The 20278-nt window shown below is 39.6% G+C and overlaps 1 protein-coding gene across 7 annotated transcripts in view; it reads left to right on the top strand.

The window, feature by feature from the left end:
• Sort1 (sortilin 1) overlaps window positions 1–20278 on the top strand; it is a 76183-nt gene that overhangs the window by 28164 nt on the left and 27741 nt on the right. For all 7 annotated transcript variants that reach the window (XM_090334345.1, XM_090334344.1, XM_090334343.1 and 4 more), the window contains exons 4-7: window positions 11181–11283; window positions 12791–12955; window positions 17540–17613; window positions 20120–20169. In XM_090334345.1, the coding sequence (XP_090190471.1) occupies window positions 11181–11283; window positions 12791–12955; window positions 17540–17613; window positions 20120–20169 (392 nt within the window). The remainder of the gene's footprint in view (window positions 1–11180; window positions 11284–12790; window positions 12956–17539; window positions 17614–20119; window positions 20170–20278) is intronic.

The following is a 20278-nucleotide window of genomic DNA, read 5'->3' as shown; positions in this document are numbered from 1 at the left end:
ATTTGTTTGATACTAAATTGACAATGTACCATAGCATCCTAGTGCCTAAGAAAGGGTTGTAATAGAGATTTTGTTTATTTAAGTAGAACAGTAGATGAATCATTTCAGAGGGATGAGAATTCTCACTTGGGGAGGGAAAAAAATGCCTTCAAAATGTGTAACTTTTAGCCAGGCACCAGTGGCTCATGCCTGTAATCAATCATAACTACTCAGGAGGCTGAGATCTAAGGATTGTGTTTGAAGCTAGCCTGGGCAGAAAAGTCCATGAGACTCTTATCGCCAATAAAAACTCATAAAAAGCCAGATGTGGTGCTGTGCCTTAAGTGGTACACTGCTAGCCTTGAGCACAAAGAAGCTCTTGGACAACATCCAGGCCCTAAGATCAAGCCCCAGGACCAGGGGAAAAAATATAATTTTAAATAACTTTTACTAACATTTAGAAATCGTTGTTATTATGAGATCTCTTCTGATACAGTTTTTCTTGTCAACTTATCTTTCATATAAAAGTGATATCAACATATTGATAAAGTATTCGGGAATTCTGAGGGAAAGTTACAGCTGAGTATTTACAATTTTTTATCTTGATTTTTTCTCTTTTAAAATTATATTATAATGTATTCACCACCTGATGAAATGTAACTGTAACCCCCTCTATACATTATCCCGACAATAAAAAAAATTATATCATATGGGGCCAGGTAGAGTGCTTGCCTAACATGCACAAAGACCTAGGTTCAATTCCTCAGTACCACATATATAGAAAAGCCAGAAATGGTGCTGTAGCTCAAGTGATAGAGCGCTATCTTTGATAAAGCCTAAGGACAGTACTCAGGCCCACAGTTCAAGCCCCAAGACTGGAAAAAAATATATAGCATATGGCTATGTAATCTTGGGAAACAACATGGAAAAAAACCAAAAAGCTTCCAAAATTTGTTGACAAGTAAGCCTAAGATTAAATCTCATCCCTGTCCTTTGCAAGCAGAGGAATTTGAGCCAGTCATTTGCCCTCATAAGTCTTTTCTGTTACCGATTAAGGAAGGGTGAGCATGAAGTCTACCTCAGGACTGTTGCAAGGAATGTTTTGCAATGCCTTCCAAAGAGTAAGAGTTAGGTCCCAGTGGCTATGTACGCCATGTGATCATCATGTACTGACACCAGTTATTGAAGTAAATTAAAAGCCTTCCAACAGTGGTTGGTAAAAAGTGATTGCCTTCCTTCAAATGCCTCCACAGCTTTTATAAATGCACAACATGCCTGTGGCCTGCCCATGAGCATAACAAGCTGGCATAACAAACTACACCCATTCTGATTAGTCAGTGCTCATACCACCCCTGCACTAATAACCCCTCATTTTTGTTAAATTGATGTAACCTACTTAATCTACTCCTTGGACAATGTGATTATAGCTATTTTTCACTATAACTAATAGTGTTGAGATAAATGTCATACAGATGTATGACTCATTTCCAGTTCGTTCTTTTTTTTGCCATTCCTGGGGACTGAACTCAGGGCCTGAGCACTATCCTTGGATTTTCTCAAAGCTAGAGCCCTACCACTTGAGCTACAGCACCACTTCTGGTTTTTTTCTGTGTATGTGGTACCGAGGACTTGAACCCGGGTTTTGATGCATGCTAGGCAAGCACTCTCCCACTAGGCCAAACTCCTGGCCCTTCCAGTTCATTCTTAACTAGCAAGTAAAGACTTCCTTAGATTGATGGCTACAATTTTTTTTTTTTTTTTTTGTGGGTCATGGGTCTTAAACTTGGCCTGGGCACTATTCCTGAGCTCTTCAGCTCAAGGTTCCACTCTACCTCTGGAGCCTCAGTCCCACTTCCCATTTTCTAGTGATTAATTGGAGGTAAGAGTCTCACGTTCTTTAGTGGCCCAGCTGGCTTTGAACTGCAATCCTCAGATCTCAGCCTCCTGAGTGTCTAGGATTACAGGAGTGAGCCATTGGGCTTGGCTGGCTACATATTTTTAACGCTATTTAATGAACTCCTCTTTCTCCATATTGACTTATCTTCTATACCCAGTGCTTCAACCAGTTTGGGCTATTTCTTTTTCTTTCTGAATTCATTTTTTATTCTCTTCATTGTTCTTTAATTGGAATTGGACCTAAGTCATATCTAGGAAGAGGAAAGTGTTTTTATGACTCTTTTTTTTCCTATCCTTTCACTTTTTAGTATTGTTCTACTATAAGACAACCAAAATAAGAATCAGCATCACTATGTTTAAATTTAAATACCTACCACTGTCTGGCTCAGCACTTTTTCATGACATTTATTTATTCCTGTGAGAAATCCTTCCTTTTCTCCTTCTTCCCTCCTTTCCTTCTTCCCTTCTTTACTTCCTTTTACCATGGTTTGTACTTAGAGTCTTATACTTGCTCAGCTTGCTAGCTCGTGGCTATTACTCGACCACTTGAATATCTAGCTTAGATTTTTGCTGGTTATTTTGGAAATGGAGTCATGTGGAGCTTTCTGCCCCGGTAGCTTCAAACTGAGATCCTCTGGGCCTCAGCCTTCTGAATAGCTAGGGTTACAGATTGCCTACCTCATCCCTGTTTGTTTCTGATATAGTGTAATGTTACTGAGGTTCTTTTTCTTCATGTCGCACAGCAGTATTGCTGTTGTTGTTTAAACAACATTCATTCAGAATATTAATTATCTCTTTCCTGCTGTGAAGCGGAATTTGATTCATATCCTCTTTTGAGAGTTTAGTTAGAAACTGTAAATATGTCTTGTTGTCTGACCAACTGTGCTGGCCTGGCCTGAAATGACTCATGTTGGTGAATACATCAGCCAAGGGACACCTGTTGCTTCAGAAATGGAAAAGAGGGAACAGTTCACAGAATAGGTCCCTATATGCAGTGGTTGCCTAAATATAAATAAAAGTAAAACCCACTGAATCCATTCTGAAGAGTCTTCTGTTTGTTTGTTTTTTTTCACAGCACTAATGATTACCTTTGTCTACTAAGTCTTCCTTGCTTAAATGTTCATTTGGTATACAAATGAAAGACAGTCAATTACATGCTATCTGCCCATGGAGCATAAGGTACTAACTGAACACAAGAGAAAGTAGTTGTTGGCATTAACTGAACAGAATTAAAGAACTGTTGATGGATTTGAGAAAGCATTATTGATTAGATAAAATTTAGATACTATAGGCATATCTCTAATTTAAAGAAAGCATTTGAAAAATATAAATTTTGCTTCTCTGTTAAGAAATATTGCTTTGTATAATAGATTATAAGTTACATTTGTTTCTCACTTCCAAATGTGAATATTAAAAAGTAAACTAGCTCATCATCAAATGACAATTTGATATTTGTAACAAAAAACGTATGAAATTTTTATTTCATGATCTGTTAAGTTTGGCTTTTCAGCATATTATTTACTTTGTAACACCAGTAAAAATATTATTCTACAGTGACATTTACTCATAAAACTTTTGGTTTGGGATAAACTTCATAGTTCAAGTGGTAAAGAACCTGTCTAGCAAGAGCGAGGCCTCTAATACTACCCAATAAATCAATAAATCAATAAATCAATAAATCAATAGGGCAAGTGCCTGTGGCTCATGCCTGTAATCCTAGCTACTCCAGGGGCTGAGATCTCGGATCCCAGTTCAGAGCTAGCCTAGGCAAGGAGTTTGTGAGACTCTTACCACCAATTAACCAAAAAAAAAGTCAGAAGAGGAGCATTCAAGTGGTAGAGTGTCAGCCTTGAGCAGAAAAGGCTCAGAGATAGCACCCAGGCCCTGAGTTCAAGCCCTAGGCCTGAACAAAAGAAAGCAGGGGGGGGGGACAAAAAAAGAAGGTAGAACATCATCCAATGTGACCTCAACTGGCAATGTATACATGCTATATTGGGAATCAAATTTTTGTTGCCTTGTGAATGTCTGCAAATGACTATAAAAAAAAATCCCACATCGAACCTTGATTTGAGAATTACAAATAATTTTAAGCAAGTAGACAATTTACAAACACAGATTGTAATGAGAATCAACTACATAAATAGAAATGATGGTATTATCATTATTTTTAAGAACTTGGTATCACTCTTGTTGGTTTTATATCTTAACATATAGTAACTTAATTATAGCAAAATAAATGAAAGGAATAGAGAGAAGTGGTAGTGTTTGCGTTTTGAGGAGTAGATAGAAAAGGTTTAGAAGCCAGCCCGGGCACGGTGCCCATGAGACTCATCTCCGGTTAACCACTAGAAAACTGGAAGTGGCGCGGTGGCTCACGGGGTAGGGCAGTAACCTTGAGCTGAAGAGCTCGGGGACAGGGCCCAGGCCCAGAGTCCAAGCCCCACAACCAACAACCACAACAACAAAAAAAAAAAGAAAAAAGAAAATGAAAAGGAAAAACTTCTGTCTTAGAGCATACCTAAATAACTGATGACAGATTGATTTTATATGTTGTATGTGTGTATATGTGTGCATGTATATATATGTATATTTGCACAATAAAGCCATTATTATGAGGTTTTAGACAGAAATGAAGCACATATTACTCAACAATGGAGAAAATCCAATCTATATCATGAACTGTCAAAGAACTTAGCAGAATTTGTATTCAGTGTTGATTTAGTGTTGGATAGAAAATAGGACTGCAAGTGATGATATTCAAAATGTAATAAAATAATTTCTAAGCAAGGTATTGAAGCTGAAGCTTGACTTCTCCTGACTGCAGATAATAAAGTAGAAGAAGAGGGCCGGGAGTTTGGCCTAGTGGTTAAAGTGCTTGCCTAGCATGCATGAAGACCCGGGTTCGATTCCTCAGTACCACATACATAGAAAAAAAAAAGCCGGAAGTGGTGCTGAGGCTCAAGTGGTAGAGCTCTAGCCTTGAGAAAGTCCAAGGACAGTGCTCAGGCCCTGAGCTCAAGCCCAGGACTGGCAAAAAAAAATAAATAAATAAAGTAGAAGAAGAGAGAAATGACTTAAAAGGGGCCGGGAGTTTGGCCTAGTGGTTAAAGTGCTTGCCTAGCATGCATGAAGACCCGGGTTCAATTCCTCGGTACCACATACATAGAAAAAAAAAAGCCAGAAGTGGTGCTGAGGCTCAAGTGGTAGAGCTCTAGCCTTGAGAAAGTCCAAGGACAGTGCTCAGTCCCTGAGCTGAAGCCCAGGACTGGCAAAAAAAAAAAATGACTTAAAAGCAGAATTGTTAGTCAGATTTTGGTGGCTTATGACTTACTATTAGCTACTTAGGAGGCTAAGATCTTAGGATTGTGGTTTAAAGCCAGCCTGGGCAAGAAAGTCAGTAAGATTCTTATCTCTAGTTAACCATAAAATAACCATAAAAAACAAAACGTGGACTGTGGCTCAAGTAGTAGAAAGCTAACCTTGAGTGCAAATGCTAAGGAACAGTACCAAGGCCCTGAATTCAAGCCTTAGGACTAGCAAAACACAAAACAGAATTACGTAAAAATAAGCCAAGTAATTGTACACAGGGGTTATAATGCCATCAGTCAGGTCATGAGCACATTGCGTCTTGGTCAATGTCACCCCTTCCTCTATTTCCCCCCTTCCATCCTTACCCTCAAACACCTTGTTTACAATGGGCTAAATGGATCCTACCCCAAACTATAGGTACAGGGCCTCCCAGAACCTTGGTTTCCAAGCCCTACCTGCCAAAGCTGCAAAAGTGACTATTACCCCAGTGGATGTGGAGGACCAAGTACTGAATCAATGAGGATTTTTCTCAAGATTGCCTTGTTGTTTGCGATCCCCCTTCTTCTTTTCCATTTCTTCCTTTTGGGATAGAAATATCTGTGCTAGCCAGGCACAAGGCTCACACCTGTAATCCTAGCTACTCAGGAGGCTGAGATCTGAGGATCTCCATTCAAAGCCAGCCCAGGCACTATAAAGTCCACGAGACTCTTATCTCTAATTAATCTCTAGAAAACGGGAAGTAGGGCTATGGCTCCAGGGGTAGGACAGTAGCCTTGAGCTGAAGAGTTCAGGGACAGGGCCGAGGTCCTGAGGTCAAGTCCCACAGAAAGAAAGAGAGAAAGAAAAAGAAAGAAAGAAAGAAAAAGAAAGAAAGAAAGAAAGAAAAAACGAAAGAAAGAAAGAAAGGAAGGAAGGAAGGGAAAGATCCATGCTATGCTTGACCTACCATAGTGATTTAGAAGCACACAATTTGTTGTATCTTGTAATTGGAAAAGTTTGCTTCAGAATGATTTACCTTGAATCTCAAGTGATTTAGATTTAGATAACATTTATATAAGACTTTAGATTTGATACTTTAGCATTTATGCTGGAATGAGTTAAGACTTTGGGAGCTGTTGAAATGTAACATGCATATTTCATGTGAGAAGGACATGAATTTGTGTGGACTAGAGGCAGAATGTGATTGACTGAATGTGTCCCTCATCAAATGTATATCTTGCAATCCTAATCCTCAATGCAGTGGTACAAGAAGATTGTAATTCAAGGCCAACTTGGGTAAAAAGTTAGTGAGACTTCAGCCAATAGCTGGCCATCTGTCATCCTAGCTATGTGTATCATAAACAGGAGGATAAAAGCGCAGGTCATAAATGTAGCACTTCATGCCAAAAAAAAAACTTTTAAAAAGCTGGAGATATGACTCAAGTGATAAACCATCTGCCTACAAGGCCCTGAGTTCGAGCCCTCAGAAAACTCTCTTGGCCATTCTGTCTTACAAGATTACAGTGATAAGGTTTGACTGACTAAAGCGTGCTATACTTACGTGAGGAGTCCAATGTTGTATGTAATTCTTCTGAACAACTAATGAATTGTTTAACAAAATGAGTACCGTGAAGCAGAAACATGTTAAGGGGGAAGAACACAAATGGGAGGAGGAGGAAGTGTGAAAAATGCAGTCTAATTATATTCAATGAACATTATGTAAAAATTGAACTACATAATTTGAAGGTAAGGATGGGAGGGAGAAATGGGGGAGAATGAAGGAAGGGAAGCTTTGTACTCATAATCTGACTGATGGAATTGGAACTTCTTTACACAGCTACTTAATAATAAAGATGATAGTTTGAGCTGAATATAGTACATATGTCCTAGCACTTGGAAGGCTGAGCCAGAAGAATGATGAGTTGGAGGCTAGCCTGGACTACATAGTGAAAATCTGTCTCTAAACACACACAAATAAAAATAGGAAGGCAGTTTCTGAGCCAGGAGTTAGGCCCTGACCGGACATCAAATTGACTAGAGCCCTGATCTTGGACTTCCCAGCCTCCAGAACTGTGAGAAATAAATTTTTATTGTTTAAAAGCCATTCAGTCTACATCTTTCTGATATAACTCTACAAACAGAATAAAACAAGTGTTGTCTTTAGGGATAAAGCAATTACATACAAACTCATATGCATATTTATACCACAGACACATGAACATTTACTTTTGGTAACAAGGAAGAGTGGATATTAGGATAGAAAATATAATTGTTATTAAAAATATATTTTTATGTGTGCCAGTACTACTACGTCTAGACTTAGGACCTCCTGCTTTCTTGGCTTGCTTGTACATGGCTGGTGATCTACCACTTGAGCCATGCCTCCAGTTTGGCTTTTTGCAGGTTAATTGGAGATGGATTCTTGTGAACTATTCTTCCTAAGATGGCTTCAAACTGGCATCCTCCAAGTCTCAGCTTTCTGAGTAGCTAGGGTTATAAGCATGAACCACCAGCACCTAGCTAGAATTTTGTTGTTGTTGTTGTTGTTGTGGAGCTTGAACTCAGCCTGGGTGCTGTCCCTGAGCTTTCAGCTCAAGGCTACCACCCTACCCTTGAGCCAAGCCCCACTTCCCGTTTTCTAGAGGTTAATTGGAGATAAGAGTCTCTGGTCCTTTTGTGCCCAGGCTGGCTTTGAACCTTGATCCTCAGATCTCAGCCTCCTGAGTAGCTAGGATTACAGGTGTGAGTCACCGTGCCCAGCTGAAAATTTTGTTTTTAAAGCAAATAGTTTAACAAGGTTTTCATTGTTTCTTGCCACTTGACTTACTTATAATTCTATTGATTCTGAAAAGTATACTTATTTTTCAAGGTTTTTTGATTATTTCTGTCCCATAATATATATTGCATATGTATGTATACTGACAGAAAATAAGGCTACACTGAAATAAAATGCTAGGTTATGTTGGGAGCCAGAGTGGAATCAAACTGTACTTTGATTTGCATCAGACAATGGCTTTATTGTCTTATTGTTTTCTGGCCTTATTCTGTTTAAATGACCTGAGATTTACCATATGAATGTAACACCTGGAAGTTCCCTGGGTCTCAAGAAGGGAAGAAGCTGGAGTGGAAAATAAACGCGGCAGTCTTTACCTGAACTGCAGACATCCCGGACCGGTGTGTCTGTCTCTCTTCTTTTTCTTCCTAGTCCTTGCCCCCTATTTCAGGAACCCCAATCTGCGAACCCTGGTTTGCTGCCGGCTGGCCCCGGCAAGGTTAAAATATATTTCTAATGCTAGGTTAAAATATATTTCTAAGGCGGGGAGCATAGCCTAGTGGTAGAGTGCTCACCTAGCATGCATGAAGCCCTGGGTTTGATTACTCAGTACCATATACACAGAAAACACTGGTAGTGGTGCTATAACTCAGGTGGCAGAGCACTAGCCTTGAGCAAAAAGTGTCCAAGACAGTGCCCAGGCCCTGAGTTCAAGCCCCAGGACTGGATATATATATATATATATATATATATATATATATATATATATAGTGTATATATATACACAATATATACAATATATATACAATACACACACATTTCTATGCTATAAAGGTGGCTTATGCCTATAATCCCAGCTACTGGAAGATAGAAATTGGGAGGATCGATGTTTGAGGACAGGCTGAGCAAAAAGTTAGACTTCTCCCATCTCAATAAAGGTTGTATGGTGGTGGGCATCTATGATTCCAGGTATGCAGGAAGCCATAGGTAGGAAGATTGTGATGTGAACCTGAACCTAGACAAATCCCTACCCAGATAAGAACCTACCTAAAAAATAACTATAACAAAAAAGGGGCTGAGGTATAGCTCAAGTGGTAGACAGAATACCTGCCTAGCAAATGAGACACTGAGTTCAAATTCCAGAATGGCTAACACTCACTCACACACACACACACACACACACACACACACACACACACGAGTGCACAGGCACTCATGTATACATGGATAAACACTTATAGATTCAAAAACCTGACAAAAACCCTACTTTCTTCCAGTAATTTGACACTAGTCCATTTTTTTCCATTTATTTAACTACCTAACGTATCAAAGAATTGCAGTAATATTTTTGTTTTACTCATGTTTTGATTTTTGTTTGTCTGAAAGGCAGGGATGTGTTTGTTGTATCAAGTTTGGAAAAACAATGAACAAGTTTGTTTAGATTCCCAGGGAATTTGTGAAGGCTCCCTGGGAATATCCTGGAGGAAAGATTCTCAAGCTAGTCATAGCTGCTACAACTCCTTGGAAGGTTGTGTGGGCTGTGGATGTTGTGTACCCTGCAGTGCTGGCAGTTTGCACATTTCTTGACAACTGTCAGAAAGATAATAACTGATCTTGTCCTCCAAGGTCAAGCCCAGAGCAATATAATAATCTGTTGGTTAGTGCCTAATTCCTATTTTATATATGTAGGCATTTTCTCTATGCATATGCTAAGGGAGGGGGAGTCATTTAGACTACATAAAGACATGTGGTTTGCTTTGCCTGCACAATCAGAGATATGAACAGACAGGACTTCTTTCTTGAGTATTTACTTAGCTGAGGTGTACTGCCTGGTCACGAGAGAAAATACCAGGTTATAAGAGAGGGGAAAAAAACTGGCAAATAATTTGAAGTTGTCTAAAAGATGTGGACTTCTTTCAATTTCATCCAGAAGTACTTGCTTTTGCTAAATTGCCTGCCCTTGCAACTTGTGAAATAGGAATTTGCATGCAGTGTTCTCATTTGCTAAGTGCTGTCCCTTAGCTTTTTTCTGCAAAAGGCTGGCACTCTATCATTTCCCACTTTTTAATGGTTAATTGGGGATAAATTCACGGGATTTTTTGCTTGTGCTGGCTTGAACCTTCAGTCTCAGATGTCAGCCCTCTGAGTAACTCGGATTACAGGAGTGAGCCTCTGTCACCTGGCTCTGAAATTCTTGATTTTTTTTTTATTAGTTTGATGTTACAGACAAAATTTGCAAAACCATTTTAAGTCATAAGTTCTAATGAGTACCATTACCTATTACCTAATTTGCATGTATGCTCATCTTCATGGATACTGAACTGTAATAAATATTCAGATTTAGCATTCTTTATTGTTTGAAGAGTGCTACCTATAGTATTAAATCTGTCAGGATTGAAACAGCTACTTATAGTTTGTTTACTAGTCTCAAAATTTAAATATGGATCCAGATACTTCTCAAAAGTATTCTAGAAAGAACTTTATGGAGAAGCCAAGAGTTGAGGTTAATTGTTTGGTTTTCCTAGCGGTTTTTTTGTGTTACACTGACTAGAAACGTGTGCCTAGCAATAGTAACTTCTAGCAGTAAAAGTTTCAAGATCCCACTAATTAACCTGTAACTTTCCCATAAATTCCATGGATTAATAGACTAGTTAGGAGTCTTTGACACATTCAGCATATCTCCCAAGTCATTCTAGCTTGAATAATAAATGAATTATCGGCTCACTAAACAGACAACAGGCTTCAGAATCAGTTTAACCTACTATCCTGGGCTCTGCTTAATTCCTTAATTGTGCTTTGTGACTAAATGATTAGCAGTTTTTGTTTTGTGTTTACATACTACATTGTGGTAAGGTTTGAGGTAGTGGGACTGCATCTACAGATGCCCTGGCAGCCTTACTACCATTCACTTGATACCAGTACCATCTGAACTGAATTATGATCATTAAAATGTCTCCAGATATTTCAAGTATGGGTGTAGGGATTAGGGCACAAAAACACCCTGTTGAGAACCACTGGTCTAAAAGATGACAGACCATCTATCTTGGGAGGAAATGTATTTCCTAAAGACAACAAGCTTGCCCTTATTATCTTATTGGCTCAACCAAGTCAATCTCCTGCTCCCCAGAGTGGGGAGGGAGATTTCTCTGAGACCAGTGAGACTCAAAAAGTCATGGAAAGAGGAAATAGAAGCTGACAACATCTACAACTATCACATTCTAAATTTGCTTTTATTTTCTTTCAGTGAGGATTATGGAAAGAACTTCAAAGATATTACAAATCTCATCAATAACACCTTCATTCGGACTGAATTTGGTATGGCTATTGGTCCTGAGAATTCTGGAAAGGTGAGACTTGTTCCTGTATATATGAAGTTCAGGTTCAGTGCCACACACAGGATTATCATAGGCTAGAAATGATACAGATATTTTATTTAAGATTTCTGTGTTTAAAACTTAAGCATAAGGGCCAGGAGTTTGGCCTAGTGGTAGAGTGCTTGCCTACCATGCACAAAGACCTAGGTTCAATTCCTCAGTACCACATGCATAGAAAAAGCCAGCAGTGGTAGAGCCCTAGCCTTGAGAAAGCCCAAGGGCAGTGTTCAGGCCCTTAGTTCAAGCCCTAAGACTAGAAAAAAAATTAAGCATAAGCCAAGCACCAGTGGTTCACACCTTTAATCTAGCTACTTGGGAGACTGAGATCTGAGGATTTTAGTTCAAAGCCAGTCTAGGGAACAAGTCTGTGGACTCTTATCTCCAGTGAACTACCAAAAGGCTGGAAGTAGAGCTGTTGCTCTTTTGGTAAAGTGCTAGTTTTGAGCAAAAGAACTCAGGGACAGTGACCAAAGGGGGGAAAAATAAGTGTTTAATTTTGTCTACAAAAGAGTGGAATTTAGCAACATGAATCTTGTTGTTGTTGTTCCTGTCTAAGGTGCACTGAAAGCACTTCATACTTGTTTTCAACAGCATTTTAGTCAAAACTGACTAGACTGAATATCACAGGTTTCATGTATAGCTCAATTCAGGGTGATGTTTTTTCATAAGACTTGAGGAGTGGTATAGAACAACTAATCTTGCTTTTATAACTCCTCTTACTTTGGAAAGTGAAATTCTTTTTGTATGTGATACTGGAGTTTGAACTCAGGGCCTGGTACTTGCTAAGGCAAGCACTCTTATTACAGGGCCATGCCTCAAGCTCTGTTTTTCACTGATTTTTTTTTTCCTTTCTATTGTTATTGTAAAGGTGATGTCCAGAGGGGTTACAGTTATATAAGTCAGGTCATGAGTACATTTCCTTTTTTTTTTTCTTCTACATTCTCTGGTCATTTATTCTTTTCATCCTCTAATTACATTTCTTTTTTTAATATATTTTTATTGTAATTAATAGAAGGGTTACATGATATTTGCCAGATAAATGGTGCATTAATTCCCATACATTGATACCCTTTCACATGTCTTGGTCCCCATTTCCCTTCCCCTCTCCCCCTCACTGATTATTTTTGAGATAGGTTCTTGCTTCCTGCCCCAATACATGCCTGGAAACCAGTTGCCTAACTTAGACTTTCAGTTGTAGCTAAGGTAATAAGCACTCTTCACCATAACCAGCCCCTCCTCCAACTCTCATGGACTTTCCTGCCCAAGCTGGCCTCGAACTTCCCAAGAATCTAGGACTATAGACATGAGTTACTGGAACCCAGCCTTTTTTTTGGGGGGGTGGTACTCAGAGCTTGTTTGATGCTTTACCACTAAAGCATATTTCCAACCCTTTTAAAGATTCTTTTATCTAGTGTCTGGTGAAAATGATGCAAGAGCTAAGTATTATTCCTTGAATCTGATCTTTCCTTTTCCTGGTCAGGTGATATTGACTGCAGAGGTATCTGGAGGAAGCCCTGGAGGAAGAATCTTCAGATCATCAGATTTTGCAAAGAACTTTGTGCAGACAGATCTCCCTTTTCATCCTCTGACTCAGATGATGTACAACCCTCAGAATTCTGATTACCTTTTAGCCCTCAGCACTGAAGTAAGTCCAGAGGAATTTGCCTTGCCTTTTGCCTTTTATATTCTCAAAATGTATTTTCATGAGGCAGGGAGCATGATCGAGTGGCAGAGTGCTCACCTAGCATACACAAAGCCCTGGGTTTGATTCCTCGGTACCACATATACAGAAAAAGCTGGAAATGGTGCTGTGGCTTGAGTAGTAGAGCGCCAGCCTTGAGCAAACCAAGCTCAGGGACAGAGCCTGGCAAAAAAAAAAAAAAGGATTTTCTTAAAAGGTTATGTTTTTAATACTGGGCTTCTTTCTAGTACATCTTTACTCATGACATATATTCTGTTTGCATTGTTTTATTTGGCAAGGAATATGATTTCTGCATTTATTTCTTCTGGATAAGTTTCATATATAAGTTCTTATAACTTTTAAGTGAATAAGTATGTTGTGCTATTGGAGCAGTGAACTAGAAAGCAGTTTAAATATTCTTGTGTTGAAAAGACAAGCGCAAATTGTCAAGTTCCAAATACTTTTATTGTTCTTTCTCTATGGCCAGATTTCACCTTTCATTCTTTCTTTTTGTTGTTATTAATTCCTCAACATATAAAATATATACCAGCATATCATTACGGGTCACTGGTAGCTCTCATTCCTATAATCCCAGCTACTCAGGAGGCTGAGATCAGAGAATCATAATTCATTGCCAGCCTGTCCAGAAAAGTCTGAGACTCTTTATTTCCAGTTAACCAGCCCCCCCCCAAAAAAAGCAAAGCTGAAAGTGGAGTTGTGGCTCAAATGATAGAACTCTATAGAGTTGAGCAAAAAAGTTAAGAGATAGGACCCAGGCCCTGTGTTCAAGCCCTTGTACTGGCACACATGAGCGCATACACACACACACAGACACACACACAGACCTGAGTATTGTCTCAGTATATAAAGCATTTCTCTTTTTAAAAATCTATGTATTATATATCCAAAGTCTCAAATCCCTCCCCCCCATGCACCACATTTCTGTGCTTTCCCCAGAACCCAGTGTTCCCTTTTGCCTCTTTGCCTTTCTTCAGGAAGTACACTGGAGGAAGAAGGTTCAGCTGTCAGATCAGAACACCTGAGGCGCTGGTTTAAGATAGAGAGGTAAAAGGACTGAGGAAGAGAGGTCTGAGTATTGAACTTTTAGTGAGGAGGTGTTTGAGAGGAGACCCCCGCGGGAGGAGGGGATACTCCAGCAGATTCTGATCTATGCTTATCCAATGGAGGCAGTAGAAAGAAGCCAGCTTGCTTGGGAGTAAGTGCTTCCGTTTTTCAGAGAAAAGAGCCTCCAAACATGTCTAAGGGACATGTGTGCAAGGGAGCTAGGAGACTTATAAAGGAACAGACAAAATCATAGATCTCCATCTAAATATGTCATCCCTGTTGCCATTTATTTTAAGATTATTTAAGCAAGGCTATCCTCAAGAAGGGCTACAGTCTATTTTTCTACCCAAGCTAGAAATGCTGGGAGGGGAATTTAAAGGCAAATGGTGGAGAAGTGTATATTCAGAAGCTGAGTCACAGGATATTAGAATAAAGGGCAGAAAACAACCTCACAGACCAGATTAACTATAATGGAGAGTTGATGAGAATCGCCATGGTAACCTGAGGGGAATCAGGAGACTGGGCTTGTGTTCTGGTGGTAGGGATGAAGAAGTTTAAGTAGAGTCCTGAGTAAAGGTGGCTGGAGTGTACAGAAAGTTTTAGAAGCCAGGCATAGTGGCTCATGCCTATAATTGTAGCTACTCAGAAGGCTGAGATGTGAAGATCTCTATTCAAAGCCAGCCCCAGGCACAAAAGTCCAAGAGACTTCCATTAACCACTAGAAAACTAAAAGTGGCTCTATAGCTGAAGGGGTGGAATGCTAGCCTTGAGCTCAAGAGCTCAAGGACGGTGTCCAGGCCTAGAGTTCAAACCCCCATGACCCATTCTCCCCCCACATACACACACAACCAAAAGTTTCAGGACTGGCTTTCCAAATTTGTTTGTTGGACCTGGAGCAGTTCACACAGGCCTGGTTCTGCAAGCCTGTTGTGCAAATCCACTAAGCAGGTTCTGGTTCAGCCAGGTGTGGCATGTTTTAAAAAATTCAAGCTCCTGTTACCTGAGGGGGGTGGGAAGGGAGGATAGGAGAGTGGACTTTCACATTTTTGGAAATCCCATCAATAGGGAGCACTGAATAGTAAGTCAGTCTAGATCAGCCCTGTTGAATTTCAGCTGTACCAAGATGTCTGTCCTAACCTCCACTGAAGCTGAGCTCTGTAAGCTTGTACTGCTAGTGTAATTGACATAGTCACTGTACATGTCATTAAGTCTCTACTGCATTTCAAAGTATCAGCTAATCCTTCCTTTGTGGAACTCCACTTGCTTAGTTTTATATAACATCATTTATTTTGTTTATTTTATCTTTCTAGTCTTTCCTTCTTGGCCTCTCAAACTCTTTTCAATTTACCCTAAATGTTTGCTGTTCATTTCATCCTGAACATTCTCTTCTACTTTTATTGGTTAACTACCACTTACAATGTATAAAATTCTTGATTCTTTATTTCTAGCCTGGCTTTCCCATAGAGCATCAGAGTCCTATGTATTTCCTGCTGCCCCCTACACATCTCCCAGTTGCTATCCCATAGGTATCTCAAACTCAGTCCCAAACTAAACTTGCCTTTTCTTCTCTTAAACATATTCTCCCTCCCTTAATACTATGCTAATTAATAATACAGCAATGTATTCCATATCTCAACCTGAATTATAAATTGACTTTATCACACATGTATATATACTACTCTATAACAAAAGTCATCCAGTTCTTTATTTTTTTAATTTATAGGAAGACATCACATACAGATTTTATTTATTTATTTATTTATTTTTATTTTTGCCAGTCCTTGGCTTGAGCTCAAGGCCTGAGCACACTGTTCTTGGACTTTCTCAAGGCTAGAGCTTTATGTATGTAGTACCCAGGATCAAACCTGGGTCTTCATGCATGCGAGGCAAGCACTCTACCACTAGGCCAAACTCCCAGCCCCCAAGTCATTCAGTTCTATTCTAACTTCAAAAATATCTTACTAGCCAGGCATAGGTGGTTCACACCTATAATCCTACTACTTTGAAGGCTAAGATCTGAGAATCTAGGCTCAAAGCCAGCCCCAGCAGGAAAGTCTTTAAGATTCTTATCTCCAGTTAACCACTAAAAAACCAAAAGTGGTACTGTGGCACACAGTGGTAGAGTGCTAGCTAGACAGACCACACCCAGGCTCTGATTTTTTTTTTTTTTTTTTTGGCCAGTCCTCGGCTTGAGCACTTGTCCTTCGACTTTCTCAAGGCTACAGCTCTTCTACCACTTGAGCCTCAGCACCACTTCTGGCTTTTTTCTATGTATGTGGTAGCAAGGAATTGAACCCCGGTCTTCATGCATGCTAGGCAAGCATTCTACCACTAGGCCAAACTCCTGGCCCCCTAGGCTCTGATTTTAACATGACCAACCCCCCCCCCCCCAATCTTTGTGATTCACTTCCTCAAGGCCATATTCCAAGACTTCATTAACTCTTACTAAACTATTTCTAGTTAGGACTGTATGAAATCCATCTTTCCTCCATCCTCATTCAAATGTGCCACCAAAAAACTGGTCATCATTCCCTTGCTTAGAGTATCTTCTTCTTGAGAGCTCCTTATGAAGAATAGAAGCTAGATTCTGCTTCCTGGACTAGAAATTGGCCCTCTCCTTTCTCTATACTTTTAGCTTCATGTTTCCTCTTCATAGAACTTATGCGTTAATGACATTGGGTTTTCACTTTGCATGTGTATGTATGTGCACGCGCGTGTGCGTGCATGTGCCTGTACCACTGTTGGGGCTTGAACTCACTACCTGGGCACTGACCCTGAGCTTTTATGCTTAAAGCTAGCACTCTACCACTTGAGCAACTTCTGGGTTTTTGGAAATTCATTGGGCGTAAGAGTCTTTTCTGCCCAGGCTGGCTTTGGACCATGGTCCTTAGATCTTAGCCTTCTGAGTGACTAGGATTACAGTTGTGAGCCACTGGTGCCTGCCTGACTTTTTGTTTTCTGCACGTACTTCAGGAGTTTTATCACCTCCTTCCCTGCTTTTGCCAGTCCCACCCTGGTGCAACAACACCTCATCTCCCTGTTTGCCTTTGTTGTTGTTAAACTGCTTATCATTTCAGTCAGTGTAGCAGTGTTCCTTAGGAAATCATCACTGTGCAGTATCCCACTTGTATGCTGAACTGTGTCCATAACACCCTCTCTGTGTCCATAACAATGTTTTTTATCTATGCCCCTTATTAAACTTCAGGCTTCTTGAGAAGAGGGAGTATGTCTTTATCTTTGTATCCTCAGTGCAGCAGCTGGTACAGTGCCTGGCACATAGTGGGCACTTTATAGATGCATTTGTTATTCTCAATTTTCAAGACTCTCAAGGAGCGTGTGTGTGTGTGTGTGTGTGTGTGTGTGTGTGTGTGTGTGTGTTATAGGCAACATTAGTAGAATTAGAATGATTGAATTATTAAAGGTCATACAAGCAGCTGCACAGGATGAAACTGAAATGTTGATAAATCATTTGTACTCTTTTAGAATGGACTGTGGGTGTCCAAGAATTTTGGAGGAAAATGGGAAGAAATCCACAAAGCAGTGTGTTTGGCCAAATGGTGAGTAACAGAAAACTCCATCTGTGCAAAGCCCTAAACCTTTAGTGCTGCTATAAGTCACATGAATAAATGTGAACCACTTACTGTGTGTCAGATACTCTTTAGTGTGCCATGAGAGATTCAAGAGAGGGCTATAAGATTTATTCTTACTGAAGATTCAAATATAAACAGAGCATGTGACTCAGTAGCTACTGCCTGCAAAAGATTTATCCTTCATAATTGGTAACATCAATTGGAACATAACAGAATACAACTTTAATTTGGGGATTTTAATACTTTGATACATGAAGATTTATACTCCCTTGTCTAGCAATCAGTTATGTAGAGCACAGCAACAACTGAAATAGCTTCCAGACTGCCCAGTTCCAGAGTCTGTGCACCAAAACCTACTCAGTTCTCTTGGCAGGATGCCTTGCCCCCTCATATGCCTATTTCAGGATGATGTAGTGGAGAGCATTCTTACGTAGAAGTCAAACTATTTTTGCTGTAACTTGGCTCTGGTACTAGTCATTCTAGTTTAACCACTCTAGGCTTCAGTTTTAACTTCACAGAGATTTATTTGGAGGAAGAATGGTTGAACAAGCATTGAATTAATAGGCTTTATATCTCAAAAATTCTCTTTAGGCTTAAACCTTTGTCCAGGGTCTCTTTTTTTCTTTTCTTTTGACTAATTCCAACAAGTTAATCCAGTGTCCCAGTTAATAGCAGATTACTGCCAGAATGAGCTGTGTGGCTGGTAGCAACAAGCACATGACAACATTAGGATTACAATTTGAGAGCTGGAAGAAAGCAGACAATGCATAAGAGAGCAGATAAAATTCAGTATAGCAGTTTAAAATTATTTCGTATGAGATCAAGAAAGGACAAATACCCCAGTAACCCAAGAAAGAGTTTTATGTATTGTATTTAGAAAATTGGAAAACTTAATTCAGATTTTGAACTATGGCTGTGAACATTAGCTAAAATATTAGACATTTATTATTTAAATAAAGTGGACCTTCTCCAGAAATGCTCACTGTAAATGGGGCTTTTATAGCACTGTTGTAGTACACAAGCCACATCTGCTTTCACTTTATGAATTTTAATGGCTGTGTCTGTATCAAATAAGATCTTATCAGGAAGGAAGTAACTAGGTTAACAAATTGTTTCACTCCTGATATACCTAAAACATGTAGAACATTGTTAAGACTATGCTAATTTTGATCATGAAAACCCACTCCACCCCCAATTAAAATGTCATCTTTACAATGAAAAAGTTATTTTAAATGCATTTTATGTATTATGCTTTTTTAACAAAAATTACTTTGTTCAGCTGTGAATATAAGATAGCTAGGCTAGGGCCAGGAGTTTGGCCTAGTGGTTGTGTGCTTGCCCAGCATGCACGAAGACCCAGGTACAATTCCTCAGTATTACACACATAGAAAAAAGCTGGAAGTGGTGCTGTGGTTCAAATGGCAGAGTAGTTCTAGCCTTGAGAAAAGTCCAAGACAGTACTCAGGCCCTGAGTTCAAGCCCCATGACTGGCAAAAAAAAAAAATAAATAAAGATAGCTAGGCTACTAACTGCTTACTTACATTTTAGGTCTTGGAATACTAAGGGCTTACAACAAAAGTTTTGAAAGTACAGCTTCAAATGTACTGCCTTTTGTTGGAAATGACCCATAAGTATATCAGGGTCTGAATTTGGTTCCCTGTAAACTCCCTTGCCAAGCTACCTTTTAAATAATTCAACCTCTGACCTACTTGTCTATTTGAGATGAAAGATCTAAATTATTTAACTCCTTCAAATCATTAAACTAGATTCTGAGGGCAACTGCAAAGCATAAAACTTAGTAGCCTGAAGAAATCAATTAGTGTGGTAGAGATAAGACTAGGGGACTGATGAATGGCAAATGGTTTGTATAGAATGGCACAACGCGCCAAAACAGAGATTCTCAACCTCATCATTAATGGCATACTGAGTGAGATAATTTGTTTCTGAGGGAGCTGTTCTGTTCTGTGCATTGTGAGCTGTTTAGGAGCAGCCCTGGCTTGTGCTCACTAGATGTCAGTAACTGTGTCTGCCTGCCTTGTCCCCACAAGTCACTCCTCATTGACAACTTGCTGTTCTAGAAGATTAGAACTTCTAAACTTAAGAGTAATAAGAAAAACTTCACAAAAGAGTTAGAGTTTAAGCTACAGCTGAAAGATTGTGAGGGTCTGCATTTAGATACAGGAGAAGAAAGCATTTGGGAACAGTGGGCAACATAAGATGCAGATTGCAGAGTCTATGTGAATACATCTAACCAGCTGGAAGACTTCCATAATGAGATAGTAGACTGTCAAAGATGGAGCCAGGCTGTGGGCAGCTTAGCTGTGGGCAGTGGAGAAGAGGATGCTCACCTCCTGAGAAGGAGCTGGTACTTGTGGATAAGGCTTGTAATATTTTCCAGGGACTTTGTGACTAAGGTTGACTCAGTCTCTTAGCAGTCTTAAACTATTTTTTCCCTCTCTTTGCCTGTTCTTAGGGGATCAGGAATCACCATTTTCTTTACCACCTATGTGAATGGATCCTGCAGTAAGTATATTAAGTTCTAGAGAAGAATGTCTTTCCACCTATTTGTGGTTAAATATTCGGGGTTATGTGAATTAGAAACAAAAGATCTTTCCATCATCCTGAAAATGTA

This window comes from Megascapheus bottae, chromosome 6, assembly GCF_031878675.1.
Source record: "Megascapheus bottae isolate mThoBot1 chromosome 6, mThoBot2.hap1, whole genome shotgun sequence".
In the NCBI taxonomy this organism is placed as follows: domain Eukaryota; kingdom Metazoa; phylum Chordata; class Mammalia; order Rodentia; family Geomyidae; genus Megascapheus; species Megascapheus bottae.
The sequence above is the reverse complement of the archived record's forward strand: the minus strand, read 5'-3'. Positions and strand labels throughout refer to the sequence as shown.